At 35.1% G+C, this 18,412-nt stretch overlaps 1 protein-coding gene across 1 annotated transcript in view; it reads left to right on the forward strand.

Moving 5' to 3' along the window:
* Nucleotides 1–16,606, forward strand: part of LOC150078438 (RRP12-like protein) — a 496,297-nt gene extending 479,691 nt beyond the window's left edge. Inside the window, exons 34-35 of the mRNA XM_090384563.1 lie at nucleotides 10,881–10,963; nucleotides 16,501–16,606. Coding sequence (XP_090240689.1) covers nucleotides 10,881–10,963; nucleotides 16,501–16,606 — 189 coding nt within the window. The remainder of the gene's footprint in view (nucleotides 1–10,880; nucleotides 10,964–16,500) is intronic.
* The last annotated feature ends 1,806 nt before the right edge of the window (nucleotides 16,607–18,412 follow it).

Raw genomic sequence — 18,412 nt, forward strand, 5'->3', positions numbered from 1 at the left:
TTTCATCTATTTGTATTTCTTCTGTGTATTACTTACTGTCTTAATACGAAGGTTTGTATTTATTTTGGCCTATGTGTATATTATGTAATAAGGTATATTCTGAATGGCAAGATTTGTGGTATGAGCAGACTAGAAATAAATTATATTAGATTTAACCTGAAGGGAAATTATGGCAGCACTCTGCACAAGAACCATGTAAAGTTTTGCTTGCTCTGTGCCACTTAGGACACAGTTATCTTATACATTCTTTTTTTTCCCCTGGCCAATGATCCCTTCTATGTACAAGTACTGTGACACTGCTGTTACCATCCAACAAGTTTTAATTGTCCTTATTTTAATAACATGCAACATACACTAAGTGATCACCTTTCTAACACTTACCTTCCCTTCATTTCATTTCCCATGTTGTTGGATATGGAGGATAAAAATGTGATCAAGCAACCTGTGATTCCCTTAAAATGCTCCACTAGAAATGAACAGCAGATCATAGAGAGTGCTGTCCCTTCTATAAATTTAGTAGACTGCAAGTGAGACCCAGCTAGCAAGCAGAAACCTTGATAAACTAATGAAACTACTGATCTTCCCTCCTCCTCAGGAAGAAGGGGAATCAATCCTGAGGAGGTTATAGTACCCTCAAGAGCTATCACAAATGGAAACCGCAAGCTCTGAGACAACAGCAGAGCCACCCTATAAGCATTTCACTGTTACTAGGAACAAACTTGCTGGTATCATGACTGCCCAAACTGGTAGAGTCACAGCTGCTGTGAAGTCGCAAATACATTGGATTCCGGTTATTTGGGACTAGTGCACTTTGGCCTGATTAAGCAGCTGCTCGAATTATGCAAAGTTTCATGTAAATAGTTAAAAATACAGTGGACTCCTGCTTTACAATTGGTTCACTGAAATCTCAGGAAATCAGGTGACAGAACCTGCCGGAGTAATCTTAAAGTACTGGTGTACCTGGTCTGCCTCCATGGGGTGAAGTGCGGGCAGTGTCGGGCCTCAGCAGGGATCTGGCGGCTAAATGGCCAGAGGAACAACAATACACAACACTACACGTAAACAATACCCATATACTTTTAAATCTCTGGCCTTTACAGTGTTCTGTATCACAAGACAATGTATAAGATTTGTTTCACCAAGAAGACCTGGACAATACTTAGATTTTGTCTGTTTTTGATGTTGGCCACAATTGTTTAAGATATGGATGAGTTGCTAGTGTAAATTTTATGCGTTGTTGTTGTTTTTTTTTAATTAATATATTTTGTTTTTACAATGTTGTATTTATTTATTTATTTTATGAAAGATGTAAGATACTCAGTTGAGAGTTGTTAGGCGGATTTGAACTTATGTTCTGGGTGCTGCCTTTAGTTTTAATAAAAATAAAAAATAAGACAATGTATACCACTTGGAGATGGGGGAGAACCCCTGGTGCTGTTTGACCCTAAACACACTTTACACTTGTAGGATCAAATCACATTACGATGGACTGTAGTAAAATACCGTTCACTATACGATATGTAGTAAGCACCGGTCATTGTGATCACATTTGTGAATTGAATTTTAATTCTATTAAATGGCGATTCTAATAAGCAAAAATAGGAGGAATATTATCCACAGACTATAAATAAAGTAAAGATATATTTTTAAATTTATGGTTTATTATCTTACCAATTAACAGAATTAAATGATACATGAAAATCAGAGGAATATTTTCCACGGGTTAGCAAAATAAAAATAAATTTACACTTACTTAGCTTAATTTATATTGTAATATGGGCATACTAACTAATTGTATTTCTGTTCGGTGATATATAGTTTACGAAGCTTAAAAATAGGAATGAAGAGAATATTCTGAAAATGAATTTATATTTTTTATGTATGATTGAAGATTTTATTGAAGGAGAAACACATTTCACCATAACCCACAGAATTCCAGCTTATCATTATTATTACAAATGCAATAAGATTAAGTTTACTACCCATTATAATAGATTACGCTAACGGAAAAGCCCAATAAACTGGAAACTGCAAATTGTTTTTATGGTTGTGGCCTCCAGAAATATGCTTTAGAAAAATATCACAAAGGCATTCAAAATCGATTCTTATAACCAAACATATGATAATGATGCAAGTGTAGTTCATTTTAATGATTTGAATTGGTTTTTTGAAATTTGATTCTACTATACAAGGCGGCTGATTCTACTAACCAGTGATTGCATTAACCAGTGCCTACTTATTTCACTTTACAATTGGACCATCAAGCCCATCTTAAAGAGACAGTTGGTCGGCGGGGGTTAATCTCAAGCGCTGCAGTCTACTGCCCCAATTATTTCACTTTACAATTGGACCATCAAGCCCATCTTAAAGAGACAGTTGGTCGGCGGGAGTTAATCTCAAGCGCTGCAGTCTACTGCCCCAATTAAATGACACGTCCCAATTAAGCAAAGAAAACCATGGCTATTTTCTCAATTAGATTCTGTTCTTTAAGATTTGCAGCCTCCAGATTTGCAGTTTCCAGTTTATTGGGCTTTTCCGTTAGCGTAATCTATTATAAATGGGTAGTAAACTTAATCTTAAAGTATTCTTGTATGTAAAGGCAGTAACCAGGGTTTCCCCTATATGCCGCTGAGTCATCTAATGACAAAGTGCCAAGCCCGGCATTAAAAAAAAAGAGAGAGAAAGAGATCAAATGAAATGTTTGTATCTTTATGTGTATATTAATGTGTGTTTTGTTGTATGTTGTAAGCCAGCACCTGGCATTTAGCAGTCAGGGGGCAGGAGAGCAAAGGCTCCCCCCTGACTCCCTCCCAAGCCACGAGGAGGCAGCCAGGTTCTACTATTAAGAGACATGTACTGAGGTTGTCGCAAGAAGAACCTCAAAATAATTTAGAAAGGGAAGGGGGGGGAGAGAATGAAGAAAAAGGAACAGAAGAGAAGATAAATAGAGATATCCTCTAGAAATATAAACAGAACAATATAAAAGAGAAAAATAAAAAGACTACAAGGAATATTCAATTAAAAACTAATTATCAACGCTAATTATACAACCAATTTTACCCAGTAATCACATAAACCCAGTCATAAATCAACCATTAGGGCAGATAATAACTTAAAATTAAAATTTAAAACTCCAAAAACAAGAATCATACCAATAAGCAATCGAAAGACTGCAAATCAGTAAGATTACATAACCTTGAAAAACTTACAACTAAAACAGCCAATTAATCTGCAAAACTCCCAACAACACGATTAATGCAAGATAACAACACATAACCAGGTAATTAATCTAATACCACTTCCAAAACCTAAGACACAATCAGGCAAGTCCAAATAGGCAACTTAAAATTTAACTTAACAATAATCAATATATTACATTTTAACAAGTGATAGTCTGAACACAAGCCCGACACCTGAAAACTGGGATCAGGATCAAGCCAGTAAACACATAAATACAGGCTGTCATGACAGAGACATCCAAACAAAACAAGAAGAAAACACTAATGTTGAGAATCCTCAACCAGTACTGATGGCAAATTACTAAATAGCCACGACAACTTTTATAATTTACATGCTGAAACTATAAGCACGAACAATCAAATAAAAGTTAGAACGATAAAACAGGTCATAAAATCTAAAACTCTTTATGCAGCAACTTGCATAAAATCATTTTAAATAAGTTTGCTGACTTGAATATTCCATTCAAGACACCAGAATCTACCACTACCTGTGTCATAGAATATCCGTGGCTAGGGTCTTAAAATTTTAATTGGTATCAGAATCTTATCTAGGGAATTTTATTAAAAACATTTTAAACTCAATTTAAAAATATAAACATTTAACTCGAGACAAGTTAAGCTACTTAGCCTGCATTGTACGAACTGCCTGTTCTAATCAATGCAGTTTCCATCCCTGCCTCGAGGAGGCGAGCCTCTACTATCCAACAACCTGTTTCTTCTTTTAAAAACTTCTTTTACATAGTCATTAAAATAGCTAAAATACACTTTACTTTCAAACAAGATACTCGGTGTTTCCTCCTCCAAACTTCCTATCTGTCTTTCCAGATATGATCTGGTGTCTGTATATTGGACACATTCAAGCATTATGTGCTTAGATGTTTCAGCACTCCCACATGTGCACAGCCCAGATTCTTGTAAACCTAGCTCTGAAAGTTTAAACTTTAGTCCATGGCCTGTTATTAGGAATGTAGCATTAAGTCCAAACTGCAACCAAGGCTTCCTTCTTGTGTCTACTATTTCTACACTCGGTAGAAATTGATAAGTTTGTCTCCCTTTTTCTGAACTTTGTCATAAGTTCTTGCCATTGGTTGTAAATATCTCTTAAGATTCTTGCTTTTTCTGTTCTTATATCGTTCCTTATATACACAGTCATCATTCGGACATGTTCTTATATTCATGATAACTTTTCTTATATTATTTTTTGTGTAATACAATAATCCTTTTAACAGAACCTCATAGTAGGCCAGCATCCTTCCTTCTTCCTTCCTTCCTGCAAGGTGTCAGAGGAAACCGTACGACATGCTCTAGTAACTCCCAGCAATGCAAACCTTTGTGCCTTGGTAAGGTATTTCTGGACCATCACAGTTTCTACTCTATGTACCCAAGCTCCAGCAGCATAGGTCACGATTGGGACAAATAAGCAATTATATAATAAATTCAATGATCTGCCCTTACTACTCTTCGGAGCTTGGCGTACAAAAGTCTTACTTTATTTTTCAGATACTTCACATGTTCAGTGTAGAATAATCTTTCTTCTAACTGGAGGCCCAGATACTTTGTTACTTTAACATATCGAACAGAATCTCCATTCAGCCGCAAGGTGGGAGGTCGGTTCATGCTCAGCCTACCTTTTAAAAGCATCTGTACAGTTTTTCCAAGAGATATTTCCAGTTTGTTCTCAATGCTCCACTCACTCAGAGAGCACAGAGTAGCATTTGCTCTGGCTTCTATCTGTGAACGTGATCCTCCGTGAACTAAAATTGCCAGGTCATCTGCATATGCTACATAGTGAATGCTGTCCATCTCTTTCTCTAGAAAGGTATAAAACACTATGTTCCAGACAAAGGGGCCCATCACCGAGCCTTGTGGGCATCCTCGATACATTTCTTGTTCAATTTGTTCATATATATAGTTCTAACAAGAATGTATCTATTGTTAAAGTAGTTTTGCATTACTTTATATAAGATTTTTGTACAGCCTGTTCTTCTTATTCTAGATAGGATGCTTTCCCACCAAAGCCTGTCAAATACACCACAGAAGTCCACAAATATTGCCAAAACATACCTCGCTTCACTCTGCTCCACAGTTCTAGTTAGTCTGTGTACTGCATCCTCGGTACTTTTTCCTTTTTTTGTAACCAAATTGGTTATCTGAGGACATAGACTTTTTTCATATATTGCTGTTAGTCTATTCACACACACCTTTCCCGTTACCGAGAGCAGAGCAATCGGTCGGTATGCGCTGGTTTCATTCAATAGTCGATCTGTGCCTTTAATCAGTAACTTCACATGTGCAATCTTCCAACTTTCAGGGAAAATACCTTCTTTCAGACATTTATTATACAAATCTGTATAAATTTGTGGAGTCAGCATAAATGCTTTCTTCAACACAACTACTTTTACACCATCCTTTGCCTGGTTCACAGCAGACTCCACTTCTAGAGTTGTAAAATCAATTTCTTCACTTTCTGATAAACACTCTTCATTTTCTACTAATATATTATTTACAGAGTTTGTACTTTCATCCTGTTCCAACCTCGGAAAGAGGTCACTGAGTATCCTTCCTACAGTTTCTTTCCAATTTAGAGTTTGGTTGGCCTCAACTCCTACCGTAGTAGTTATATTAAAATTCTTATCCTTTAAAATTTTATAAATTGTTCCCCATGGGTCTCTGGATCTCTGCTCTTTAACATACTTTTTCCAGTGATTATTTTTTGAACTATTTATGGTATTGATGTACTCACGGCTTTTTTCTTGATATATAATTATATAATTAATAACTATATCAATATTACCCCTTCTAACAGTGCCTTTGACATTGCCTCCTTAATTTATTAACATCCTTTCTTAAATTTGACAATTCTAAAGTCCACCAAAAGACAGGTCTACTTGGTATACATTTCTTCTTCATACTGTTTTTACAAGCCATATTTATAATTTTAGTTAGTGCTTCAACATGTTCTTCTACATGTAGTTCTTCCCAGTTCACACCCGATACCATTTCCATATATTTGGTACTAAATCTAGGCCATGCAGCATTCTTAACACAATATCGATCTAAATCATTCCAAGTTCTTACTTGGTCTTGGCATTTTACAGAAAAAAGGATAGCATTGTGATTACTTGTGGTATAATTTTCCACAACCTTCCAATCATTATCTTGTTTCTTACTGCTCCTGTTGCAAGTGTAAAATCAATTTAGGAACAGCCATGCACTGTGCTATAAGTTGGACAATGTCCCAGAATATTTAGTACTTTCATTCCAGAAGAGACTATAAATTCTTCTAAAAGCATTTCTCTATCATCTGAATTCTCTCTTCCCCAAAGTGAAGAGTTGGAGTTAGAGTCTAGTGCAACTATTACTTCCTGTGAACCTATTAGCCTAGTCACCTTTTCTAAGTATTCAATGTTCTCTGAGTGTTGACAATACAGAGTCACTAGGTAAATTCTTCCGAATTCGCCTAGTAGTTCACAGCACACGGCATTTTTGTTACATAGTGTCAAAATCTTTGTCACTACTATGTCCGGTGCTCTCACTGCTATTGCTGCTTAAGTTCTTACCCATAATTAACTTTACTTTTATATATTTCGAGAGCTTTCTTATATTCTGGACATATCTTATTCACAACCACATGGCCCGCCTACAATCGTTTTCTACTACAATTGCAACAACTTGGCTGTTTATTTTTATTTGTACAATCTTTGAAGGTTATGCTGACATCAGATTCACCACCTTTAGATCTTTTCTTTTTCTTTTGATTAGTGGCCTGACTTTGTTGCTCATCAGGATTCGGTGTTGTTTGTGAAGTCCCTGGGAGTGACGACGATCTACACTTCACTGGTGTTCTAGCCAGAGCTCTTCCAGAAAACACTTCAATCTCTGTTATTTCCTGGACTTGAGTTAACACTTCTTGATTTACTTCTTCTCTTTCTTCTTCTGTTAACTCAGAGGCAGCTGACATCACCTCTTCTCCCATAGGATCTAAATCACTTGAACACGACATTTGTAAAAAATATAAAACTCAATATTTACAACTAAAACTCTGAGGTTAACAGTGACAACAGAGAACTATTTACAGCTATTTACAAATCAAGGAGCAGGAATCCGTTAACTCTCGATTCAGTCTCGAATGGACTTTAAAATCAGTTAAAATCGTCCGCTCCCAAGTTAAACAGGTAGTAGTCCCAGGGATAATTTACCCAAGGGCACAGAAATGCTTTTTAACGATTTTCCCAAAAACCCAAAAAATCTACAACTCAATTGTCTGTTTAGCCGAGCAGGGATTCACCCCGCTCACCCACCCCAGACTACGAGGAAGTAGGGCAGTCAAACAATGGGTAAAGGAATAGAAAAATTGAATCTAACAATTAAACTAGCTAAGTAGCAATCATACTAGCACTCCTGTATACACAGTATTACCCCAGAATAACCCCTGGGGCCGCTGACTTTGATAGACAAAATCAACAAATGGATAATTTGGTCATACTCAGGCCAAAACCTGAGACCAATCTTAATTCAAGTGAGGCTGCAAAATTGTAGCCCCATGTGGTTGCTATAAAGGTAAAGTCCCTATGAAAAACTAGAACTACTAGGGTACTTATTGAAGCTGTCACACCTTGGGTTGCTAAAACTACTGTATAGTGCACCATGCTACTGCTGACTTGGGGCTGACCCCTCCCCCAACAAGGTCCCTTCCATTATGATTTTTTGACATGGAGTAAGCCATGCCTGCTGGAGACCTTATGGACAGTATGTATACAAAAAACTTTCAGCAATATCTGACATCAGAAGAGTTGATGCATTAATTTCAAGGCATAATGCCTTAAACTTGGTCTTCATTATTTGCATTTCTTCCGTCTGTGACTATCTTAAGTCTAACTGCTGTAAATTCTAACCTGCTTCCTAAGGGTTCCCCAGACTGTCGGAGGGGCATCCTTAAGAAGTAAGTTTGAATTTACATTCTAACTTGCCCCTCCTCCAGTCTGAGGAATCCTTAGGAAGCAAGTTAGAATTTACATTGGCTGGACCAGTCACAAATTCAAGGAATATCTCTCACTCAAAGTGTTTTAAATGCCACAAATTAGGGCATACATCCCGTATATGTTCCAATTTGCACTGCACCTGCTGTTACTTTGCTATAAAGGGGGTTGGTTGGTTGGTTTTGATTTTATTGGCGCACTAGCTACTAAGGCTATAATGCGCCAAGACCACTATAAAGGGGGCACACACTTAACCAATGACAGATTAGAAACATTCAGTATAACTGTGAAACTGTAAGGTGGCATGCTTGATCATTCCCACTCAGTTATTGATCCCAGACTCCCAGTTTACTTATGTGCTGTATGGCAGTATAAGCTTAAAATAAATTATGGTTAATTTTCAAACCAGAACTGATTACAGTGTGGCTTTGAGATTGTTCCAGTTGAATACCCAAATAGCACATACTATGGTAGTGCAAGTTAAACTTAAAATGGAGGAAGAGCATATTGGTGTTCTTGCTGTCCGGGAATCCTATGCTGTGTGTGTGTGGGGGGGGGGGGGGTCAGAAGGTACTATCACCCTGTCCTACAATGTGAGAGAAGCCTCTTCTGAGACCTGGGCACCAGCAATTATTTGGGATGCAGCACTAACTGTAACCATGATCAGCACACTGCGTACACCCAGTATTACTGCATGTGTACAAATCACCAGCCAGCTTGGAATGATTCATGTCATCTACAGGGTTACCCCTATGTCTGCCTGTTTCTTCTGATTTCTGGTGGATGTCTTCCTATCAGTCCATCTTCCTTGACTTCACTTATCCTCCAGGCTTGTAATGCCACTGCCATGCTCCCTTCCCCCTTTATTTTTTTTTATTTATTTTTTTTTTTTTTATATATATGTGCTCTTCCTGGCCAGCTCAGGCAATGCCAAGATTTTCCCGGCCAGAGACCTTATAGCCCTGCTTCTTGGACCATCTCCCCATGGTCTTGGACATCAACTAGTGTACTGTGGTGTTCCCTGGGCCTTAGACTAGATGAACAACAGACCAACATAACTTAACACTACACGATGCAAACCACAATTACGTACACTCTCTGGCCTTTACAGAGTTTGTATTGCATCCCAAAGTATACAACATGGAGTCGGAGGAACCCCCAGGTGCCACTTGACCTCCAACACTTTAAACTGTAGATCTCACCAATGAAACGTTGGTCCATATGTGCACCTGGGGTCCTAGTTCTTGCCAACAAAACATATCCCATATTAAGCATCCACTGGCATCTGCCCTGATAGTGGACAATGCACAATGGGTCCACTGACTCGTGTTACTTGGGCCACACATGGTGTCTGTTGGCATGTTGTACCAGGTATTCGGACTCATCTGACTAGCACACTCACTTCCAGTTTCCCAGTGTGTTGTTGACACCATAGCATTCACCATCGATGATGATGATCAGTGAAAAGTGATAATTTGGGATATTGTTGTTGCATTTCTATATTGCTCTGCAATTGCAGGCCAAGTAATAATTAAATACAAACAATTAATATATGGTACGTTACATTCACTTAACATGATACAATGCAGATTAACTCGGTTCAAAGTCAGCACCCATCCATATTTTGAGGAGACTGGTCCAATCATCAACACCCCCCCCCCCCCTCTGGCTCTTCTCTCTGGCTCGAACCAGTTAAAGGCAATAAACATTTATTTATGCACCAATGGCTGTCTTTGAATGAATTAATGGACCCCCTCATGATATTAACATTGAGGAGGAGGATGCCTGCATGCAGCAAGCTTTATGCTGCGAAAAGAACAGACTACAAGCACCCTTAGCCTTTACTTTACTGTGACCTGTCATTGAGCCTGTATAACGTGCTGCACTCTTCGCATACATCCACCTTGCGTAATCCTTTACAGTTCTGTCGGTGGAGCCACCTCCATAGCCAGGTGGACAGGAGCAGCAGTGCGAAGCACACACTTCTTGATTAGACCGGGGTTCGAGCCCGTGACCACCAAATACGGAGGATGTGGAAATGCTAATGATGTGCTAATGCTCCTAAAAACCAAATAACAAACAAACTCTGTCGGTGGGAGGTGGTTTGATCCATTCAACACCATTCTTTGTACACCTTAGCCTCAGTGGGCTGTGAGCAACTGGCAAGATGTGGCATTTCCAATATGGAAGCAGATAACACATGGGCTGCCACAATTATGTCCTTTAATCATCTTTTTTGAGCTTTGTAGACTTTGCAAACTAATATTTCATCTGAAAATATTAATATGTCATCTGCTCTTAGATTTTTAATTTGTATCAATTTATACAAATACTAGTCATTGTCCATGATGTGAATCTTGGTGAATTAATTTCACAGTGAGGGAAATTTTTTTATTCCTTTATTATGAAGACTTTGCAGTAGAGGTGCTCTGTTCAGAGCAGATGCATTGATATCAAGTTCCTAACGGTATATACCCTTTAACCTGCAGTGAAGGAGCATTTGTTTTTGAAGTAAAGTTGTATGCTTGATATTCCACACCTACAGAGTTTACTAGCCATAGTTAATATCTTTTGTAGTGATTGTAACTTTGTGGTAGGGTTTGTGCTTTAATAAAGATTCCCATGTATGATTTTTTTTTTTTTTTTTTTTTTGCATTTACAGAAAGCTGGAGGTGATATAAAGAAAAAAGGAAAGCCAGATCCCTATGCATATATCATGCTTAATAGGCAGTCTTTAAATAAAAGGTACTTTTTTTTAATTAGTTTTTTTTATTATTTTTTTTTTAAAATATATTTTTGTTGGTGATACCTTTTGACCTTCAAGGGGCTTTATGAAAACCAAATGTATTTCTTTGCACGTTCAATACTTTTAAATGAATATCAAAACTTAGGTGCAATTGTCTTGATTTTTATTCATGTGGTCTACCTCTTTTTAGACAAATTGAAAAGATATTTTAATATCTGTGTATTGTCTTTTAATTCTTGAAATTTGCCATTTTTTTCCTACGATGCAAGTGTCAGGAAGGTAATAAACAGTAATATCCAAGAAATATGCTACTTCAGCAAGACCTAGATAAATTTAATCAGTTTGAAAAAGTGAAATTAAATTACAATATTGGTAAATTACTAAATGTGCAACCCAGAGGTTCCATATTTGTGTCATAGTAATAATCTTAGATTATCTTATTTGATTTACTGAGATCCCAAGCAAAAAATTTAAGGAAGGAATGATTGTACTATCTGTTCTGAATTTTTCTCAAGAGCTGCCACAAAATACATAGTGTTTTCTTTTCATTGTGTATGAATTTTTTAGACCTTATAATAGTTTTGTTATACAAATGTATTCAGTTTTGAAAACTATCCTGTTTCAGAATTATTTGGATCTGCTTGGAAATGTGCAGGGAAGAAAAACTAAATTGCAAAGGGGTTTGTCAGGTTTTGAAACTGAAACATCTCTGCGAGGATTTGGACAGGATATTATTTAATGCTGTATATGGTTTAGTAAATTAAATTGCATGGTTGTATTTCATCTTTTGGTCCCAAGTGGATTTTTTAGTTATCAAAACAACCTTTCTGAAGGATTTTTATTTTTCACTTTTTGGGGAGTTGGGTTCTGTCTTTGTAAATACCCTGAGAAAAGAGGAGATTTGAGTTGGTTACCTTGCTCTTTTCATCCTGGGAGATTCTGGGATGAAAAGAGCAAGGTAATCAACTCAAATCCTGCTCTCTTAGGTTTTTTTACAAAGACAACCCAGCTCACCAAAAAGATAATGTGCAGAAAGCTGTCTACATGGAGTACTACTCTGCCTTATAATCCATTCAACAGGACAACAGGCAGTTGGAAGAATGTCATCTTCTTCATACAGAAAAGACTGGAAAGATTAGCAAAATCCTCAGTGACAGTAAAAAGACCTGGCAATAGTAGAAACCCTCAAATATTCAGAACTGCTATTAAATGCTATAAGCCTAGGAGGAATATCTGTAGTGGCAACTCCACATACAGCTTTAAATACATAAACAGGAGTTATTTCAGAAAGGGAAACCAGAGGCTTTCTGAATTTGGGTGTTTCTGGATTTCGGGTTCATATCAAGAAATTAGAACACATGTTAAAAAAAAAACAAATAAAAAATCTTAAGATTTACTTTATCTAAAAAGTAAGTAAATACAAATTTTAATATCATTATAACAGATTAACCAAGTAAACAGCAGAATATAAAAATCAAAGTAGTTTATTTACAAAACAAAAATAAGTACAGTATATATAGAATTGTAAAAATTGAGTATGGATTAAGTATGAGTTAAAGAGTATATAATAAAACTTAGAACTTCAGTATGGGGAATTCAAAGTGTTTTCCCACTCAGATATTAGTATTTTTAACAATGAACATTGGGCATTTCAATATATATTAATACATTGAAATGCTCAATAGAACACGGGTGCTATTGATACAATTTAACAGCTGTTATAGTTGGAATTAAAATTTACTTAGTTTTTTCTAATTTTTAATATGAATATGTGATGACCTAAACAAGCATTTTTAATGTAAGCAGTGTCATTTCAATGTGTGAGTCAATTAATTTTCATATTTCAACATTCTCATTGCCAGGAAATGTGTAAATTGTTTGCTTTCACTATGGAAAGAATAGATTTGTATTTGTCGCTTGTTTTCACCACCAAAAGCAAAAGATAAATTTCTTTTTTATATTTGTGAAACGAAGGTAATAAATTTTATTATTATCTTTATTCATGGCAATTTGCCAGCAGTCCTCACAGCATTTGCCAGCAGTCCAGGGGATCTCACAGTAAAACAGGTTATTTGAACTAAGTTTCATTTTCAGCCATTCGAAACAAAATATCTGTTTGCACATGATGACATAGTTGTTCTTCTAAGTTTTGACATAGTTGTTCCAAATTGTTCCCTTTGTGAAGGTGGGGAGTAATTGCAGTGTAACACCATAACTGTTGACAGTGACTGTTCTACATTAGGTGCACTTGTTCCCTGACTCATTTTTATGTTTATTGGGTGGATGGGGAAGTAGCAGTGACCAAAATACATAAATCTTTTGTGAAGGGTAATATTCTTACTTAGCTATGCTGTAGTTCATTCTTTTTGTTGAAGTAGCAAACACAAATGAAACAAATGAAATCATCCAGTCCATCTACAATCAACAACTTAAGCTTATGGCCCGAAAAAATTCAAATGGATTTGTTCAAATATTAATTGAAACTGGAGCATATCAAATTCCTCCTGTTGAGTCTGGTAGAAAGTTTTTGGATTATTACTATAATAGGTTCTAAAACAATGGGGGGAAAAATTAATAGAAACTGGTTTCTTTATTCAGTTTCCAAAAACAGTATTTTGTTTTGGTTGAAAAATTTTGAAATTTTGGTCATGTCAATAGTAATAGATTGCAAAGGGCTTTGGCAGTTGGTTACAATTTGCACTGTTTGTGAACAGAATAAAAGTGTCATTTAAAAAATTACAAAAATGGACTGAATTGTGTCAGTCTGAAAAATTAAATCACAGGAGACTAGTTGCAATAATGCAGTATGGAAACGGAAAGTAGGAAAATTTGGCCTTAGTGGCATTAGTTAAACTTTATGAAGATGATAATAGCAATATTTTTTAAATTGCCTCAAAATGTTAAGCAAACTTTATTGTGATAAACTGAACACATAGCATGTGATGAATTCAAAAATATGCCTTTTTAACATGGTGGCAAAATTCAAAATGACATAGTTTCTTTACTAAAAGAAACTTACTTGCTTGACATAATTAAAAATAACATCTTAGATTTGTGTAAACAAAGTAAATACCTATCTAAAATTTTAGATTGCACTCAGATATAACTCATAGAGAACAGTAATCATTTCTTTAATTATAGTAGGAAAAACTACATACATTTGAAAGTATTTTGTCCTCTTGCAAGGTGCTAGCAGTGTGTTTCAATGTCATTTGTTATCAATCAATTAGAAAAATGTGGTTTGGATATAAAAAAAAGCTTAAAGGGACAGGGGGACAAGTTTGATGAACATTCCAGGTATCAGGCAAAATGTTTGGCTGACAATTTTAGTAATCTAATTCAGAACCTGCAATTTTCTTTACATATATTAAAAGGGTTATATAATTTTTAAACAGACTATCATGATACAAATTTCAGTAGTTTGCTAGATGAACTACCCAAATACTTGAAATAGATCCTAAATTTCTAACATTGGAGGAGGAAGCAATTCCAGTATGAATGTGAGGGTGAAAGTATAAAAAGTCTAAAAGCTTCTTTTAAAATTAATTTCCCCCCCCCTCTCTTTTACTGACAAACTATTTTGTCAGTAAAAGATTTGCATTACTTGAGCAGCATTATATTTCCTTTGCTTTTTTATTAGGGTCAGTAGTCTAATGAAGGACCCTTATAATGTCACTTGGTTGTCCGTCTGTCACAGCATTGTATCTCTGGAACCACTCAACTGACTTGAAATTTTGCATGGGTTTGTACATCATGTGGGCCAGCATAAAGCCATATTGATTGTTGTTGACAAAAATTTGTCTGAGAAATGGGGGGTATAATGTGGAGATACAGAAATTTTGTTGACAACCTATAGCTTACTATACACCATTGGAAAGAGCCCAATGAGTAGGTTTAAAATATAATTTTTAAATATTTTTTTAAAAAATGGCGGTGCCAGACAAGAAAATGTAATTTGTGTCCCTTCCCCCCTCTATTTCCGTTACTAATGGAGCTAAAAATTTAAAAATCACATCAGCTATGCGTTATTCGATGCTTATCAAGGGAAAACTATTCCGATTGAAATCTATCATTTACTTTGTGTTAAAATTAAAGAAAAATTTTTATTGCACTTCTTTGTACCAAGTAAACACTCCTTTTGGTGACAAAAGGGTTGCTAAATAGTTTCAAAGCTGGAGTTGTCCCGGCAAGGAGGTACTCAGAGAGCCAGTGTTGAGGCAACGGTGGTGGGGAGGTGCCTGCGCGGAGTCTTGCGCACAGCCCTCACCTGCCAGTGTCGCTTCTCTCCCAAGACTTTAATCACTTCTCCCACCCTTGTCATTCACAACTGGAAAGACTTAAATAGATGATGTTTTCATTAGTTCCTCAGTTTTAGGCCAAGCCGGGGTACTAGAAACTTTTTTCAGTTACCTTAAATTTTATTTTAAGTATCTTTTAAATTTTGTGGTGATCTATAATTGATGTTTACTTAGTACCTCTATATAATGAATAAAATTATTATAAACTGTATATATATAATTTGTATTATGAAATGTAATTTTTATAATTATATTATTGTAATAAATATCATATACCATATATATTATTTAATATAACTGATATTAAATATTATATCAAAACTAATGCCAGTAGCATGGCAAAACTGTTGAGTGAAAATAATAAATTAAATATAATGATTAATCAACAGGGAGGGAGAAGAAAAGGTAACAAGACTAAAAATTATAGCAAAAAATCTCCAAATAATTTATAAAATCCAATTAAAAATAATAAATCAATCTTAAAATTTAGAGCCAGTTACAGATATAATCAGATCTAACAGGCAGAAAATTGAGTAGGGGTGCCGCAAAAAAAAATTAAATTACTTAGGGGTGCCGTTATTAAAAAAAAAAAAAGGTTGAAAAGCACTGTACTACACTAACCACCATATGGACCCTTCATCCTGAGTGCCCTGCACTTAGTAGTTGACCGATTTATTTATATAAATTATATTTTCCTCATGCAAAAAGTAAAGAACAACTTTTAACTAGTTGCAAGAAATATTAACACATGGCGATCATTCAGCTAAAGCTGGCCTATGTAGAAAGCTAATAAAATTCCAACTGCTAATAAAAAAAAATTGAACAATATATATGAAGTATCATTCATTTATTGTACAAATGATTTAGTACATGTATTTCCGCATCTGACATATCTTAACATTGCCAGTTTCAGTTGAAGTAGCAGAACGTTGATTTTCAAAATTATTAAAAACTGCCTGTGTTTAATGGTACCATAAGATACATTATCAAATCTTTTTCTTTTTCATTTCTTTTGAAAAATCATACGTTGGGCCAGCTATTCATGAGCAAATGTTTATTCAGGTACAAATTTTTTTTGCACTACTGAAAGCTATAAAAGCCAGTTTGTTATTTATTTTTTGTTTATAATTTCATATAAATGATACACTATAAATAAATTTTGTACATTTTTTTTTTTTTTGTAATTAGTCTTCTTTTCTCTCTTACTTTCTTTTTTTTTTTTTTTTTTTATATCACAGGAAAAAGATTTTAGGAAAATTTAAAGGAATTGTCAGCTCATCAAAAAGAGGTGCTTCCAAAGGAAAGAAAATGAAATTAAAAGCTGAAAGAAGAAAGCGGTCATAAAACAGAATGTAGTATTTTATCTTTTATTGTAAAGTAAATTGAATGTTTGACATTAGCTTCCTCTTGCTTAATTAATGCATCATTTAACTACATCTGAACACAGGTTTAAGGTTCAAAACTTTTCTAGGAAGTAAATTTTCAGATAAACTTAAAAATGGGTGTCATTAATACTGTTGTTCTTATTAAGGAAATTTCCAATATTGTTAGTTAATCAGTGTAATATACTTCATACTTTTTATCAGAATGAAAATTTTTACTATTTTTAGTAATGTTAAATTCGCATTTTAAATCTAACCTTCTGTTAAATCTGCATCTTAAATTACTCTTAAGAGCAATTTAAGGTGTTTAAAATCTTTCATGGTTAATCTCTTCTATAAATTAGCATTAGCATTAGTAGAGGCATTTGATGCAAGAAAGCAAGCTTATGCAGCATCAGCCAAAAAAAAAAAAAAAAAAAACCCACTTCCACTTCACCCCTCTGTTCGTTCAAAATACCTGTCCAGCTGAGCCTTAAACTTATTTAGGCTATCAACCTCCACCACAAGGGATGGAAGTCTGTTCCATCCCTTGAAATAGTGAATTGTCTGTCAAATTGGGGACAATAGCTGAGACAAATTATCCATTGTTGTCAAATTGTCACCAGTTCACATATTTAAACCTTCATTTTCACTTTCCTGCGGAAAATAAACTTGTACCTCACTCCTTGTTTGCTGCATATAAACATACATCAGTGGGGTGACAGAAAAAAAAATTAGTTCATGCTTTCCAAAATACCTAAATCCAATCATGAATCCTGTGCAGTCTAGCCATAGTTGTTTATTTGCCATGAAAACTAAAAACAACTAACCAGCTCACATACATGATATTTTGACCACTTTAGGTAGCTTTAATTAGTAAGAACTCCCCCCCCACAGATTGCAAGTATTAAATAGCAAATAATATCTCAAGATATGTATAATTTCTCTTTAGTGACATGTACCGCTATACGTAATAAACAGGATAGCACTTATTTTAATGTACAGTTTATATACACTGAACTGCATTGCTATAGTTATAATGGTGACAAAAATGAAACTTGGGGATCGTGGTGATTATGATGTGTGAAAATTGTTTAAATTTGCACACATACCAAAACAGCTAATGCAACTTAACAGTTTAAATGAAAATATTGTGGAAACTCTCTAAAGGAGGAGCTGGCAATTGGTTCATCACAAGACTTATTTTCAATCAAGAAAATAAAAATATTATTTCCACAATAGTATCAGAGAAGTGCACAAGATAAAAGAACATTATTTAGCAGTCATGTGGGTTTGAATCTGGTCAACTCACACAATAATAATTCTACAATCATGTCCCCTCCTCTGAAATATACACTTTCCAAAAAAAAAAAAAAAAATCAATCTTCAGACCTCGTTTATATTTAAAGTAGCTCATATAGCAGGGAAGTCTGCTGTCCCTTCTCTATAGTATTAATTAATACCGTATCTTACTTTAAAAAGTTTATCTTTTGATTAATACTGATGTGTTTTATCTTAATTGAATACTCCAGACTCATTTAAATCATAACTGAGCTGGATATCATCATTCTTCTCTTTTTTGGTGATTCCCTTCCCTCTATCAAGGTAACTCAGAATTTTTTTTTTTTTTTTGGCTGGTGTAGCAAAAGCCTCAGGCTTCCTTGCACCATATTGGCTAATGATAATAATAATAATAACTGGTGTATTTTGGGTTGGGAGTGAATGACATTGAAATATTCATCAAAACTCCAGCCAACTAAGTATACAGAATTTAAATAAAATAAAATGT

This window comes from Mastigoproctus giganteus, chromosome 11 (assembly GCF_048544385.1).
Source record: "Mastigoproctus giganteus isolate SK-2022 chromosome 11, ASM4854438v1, whole genome shotgun sequence".
NCBI classification, from domain to species: Eukaryota; Metazoa; Arthropoda; class Arachnida; order Uropygi; family Thelyphonidae; genus Mastigoproctus; species Mastigoproctus giganteus.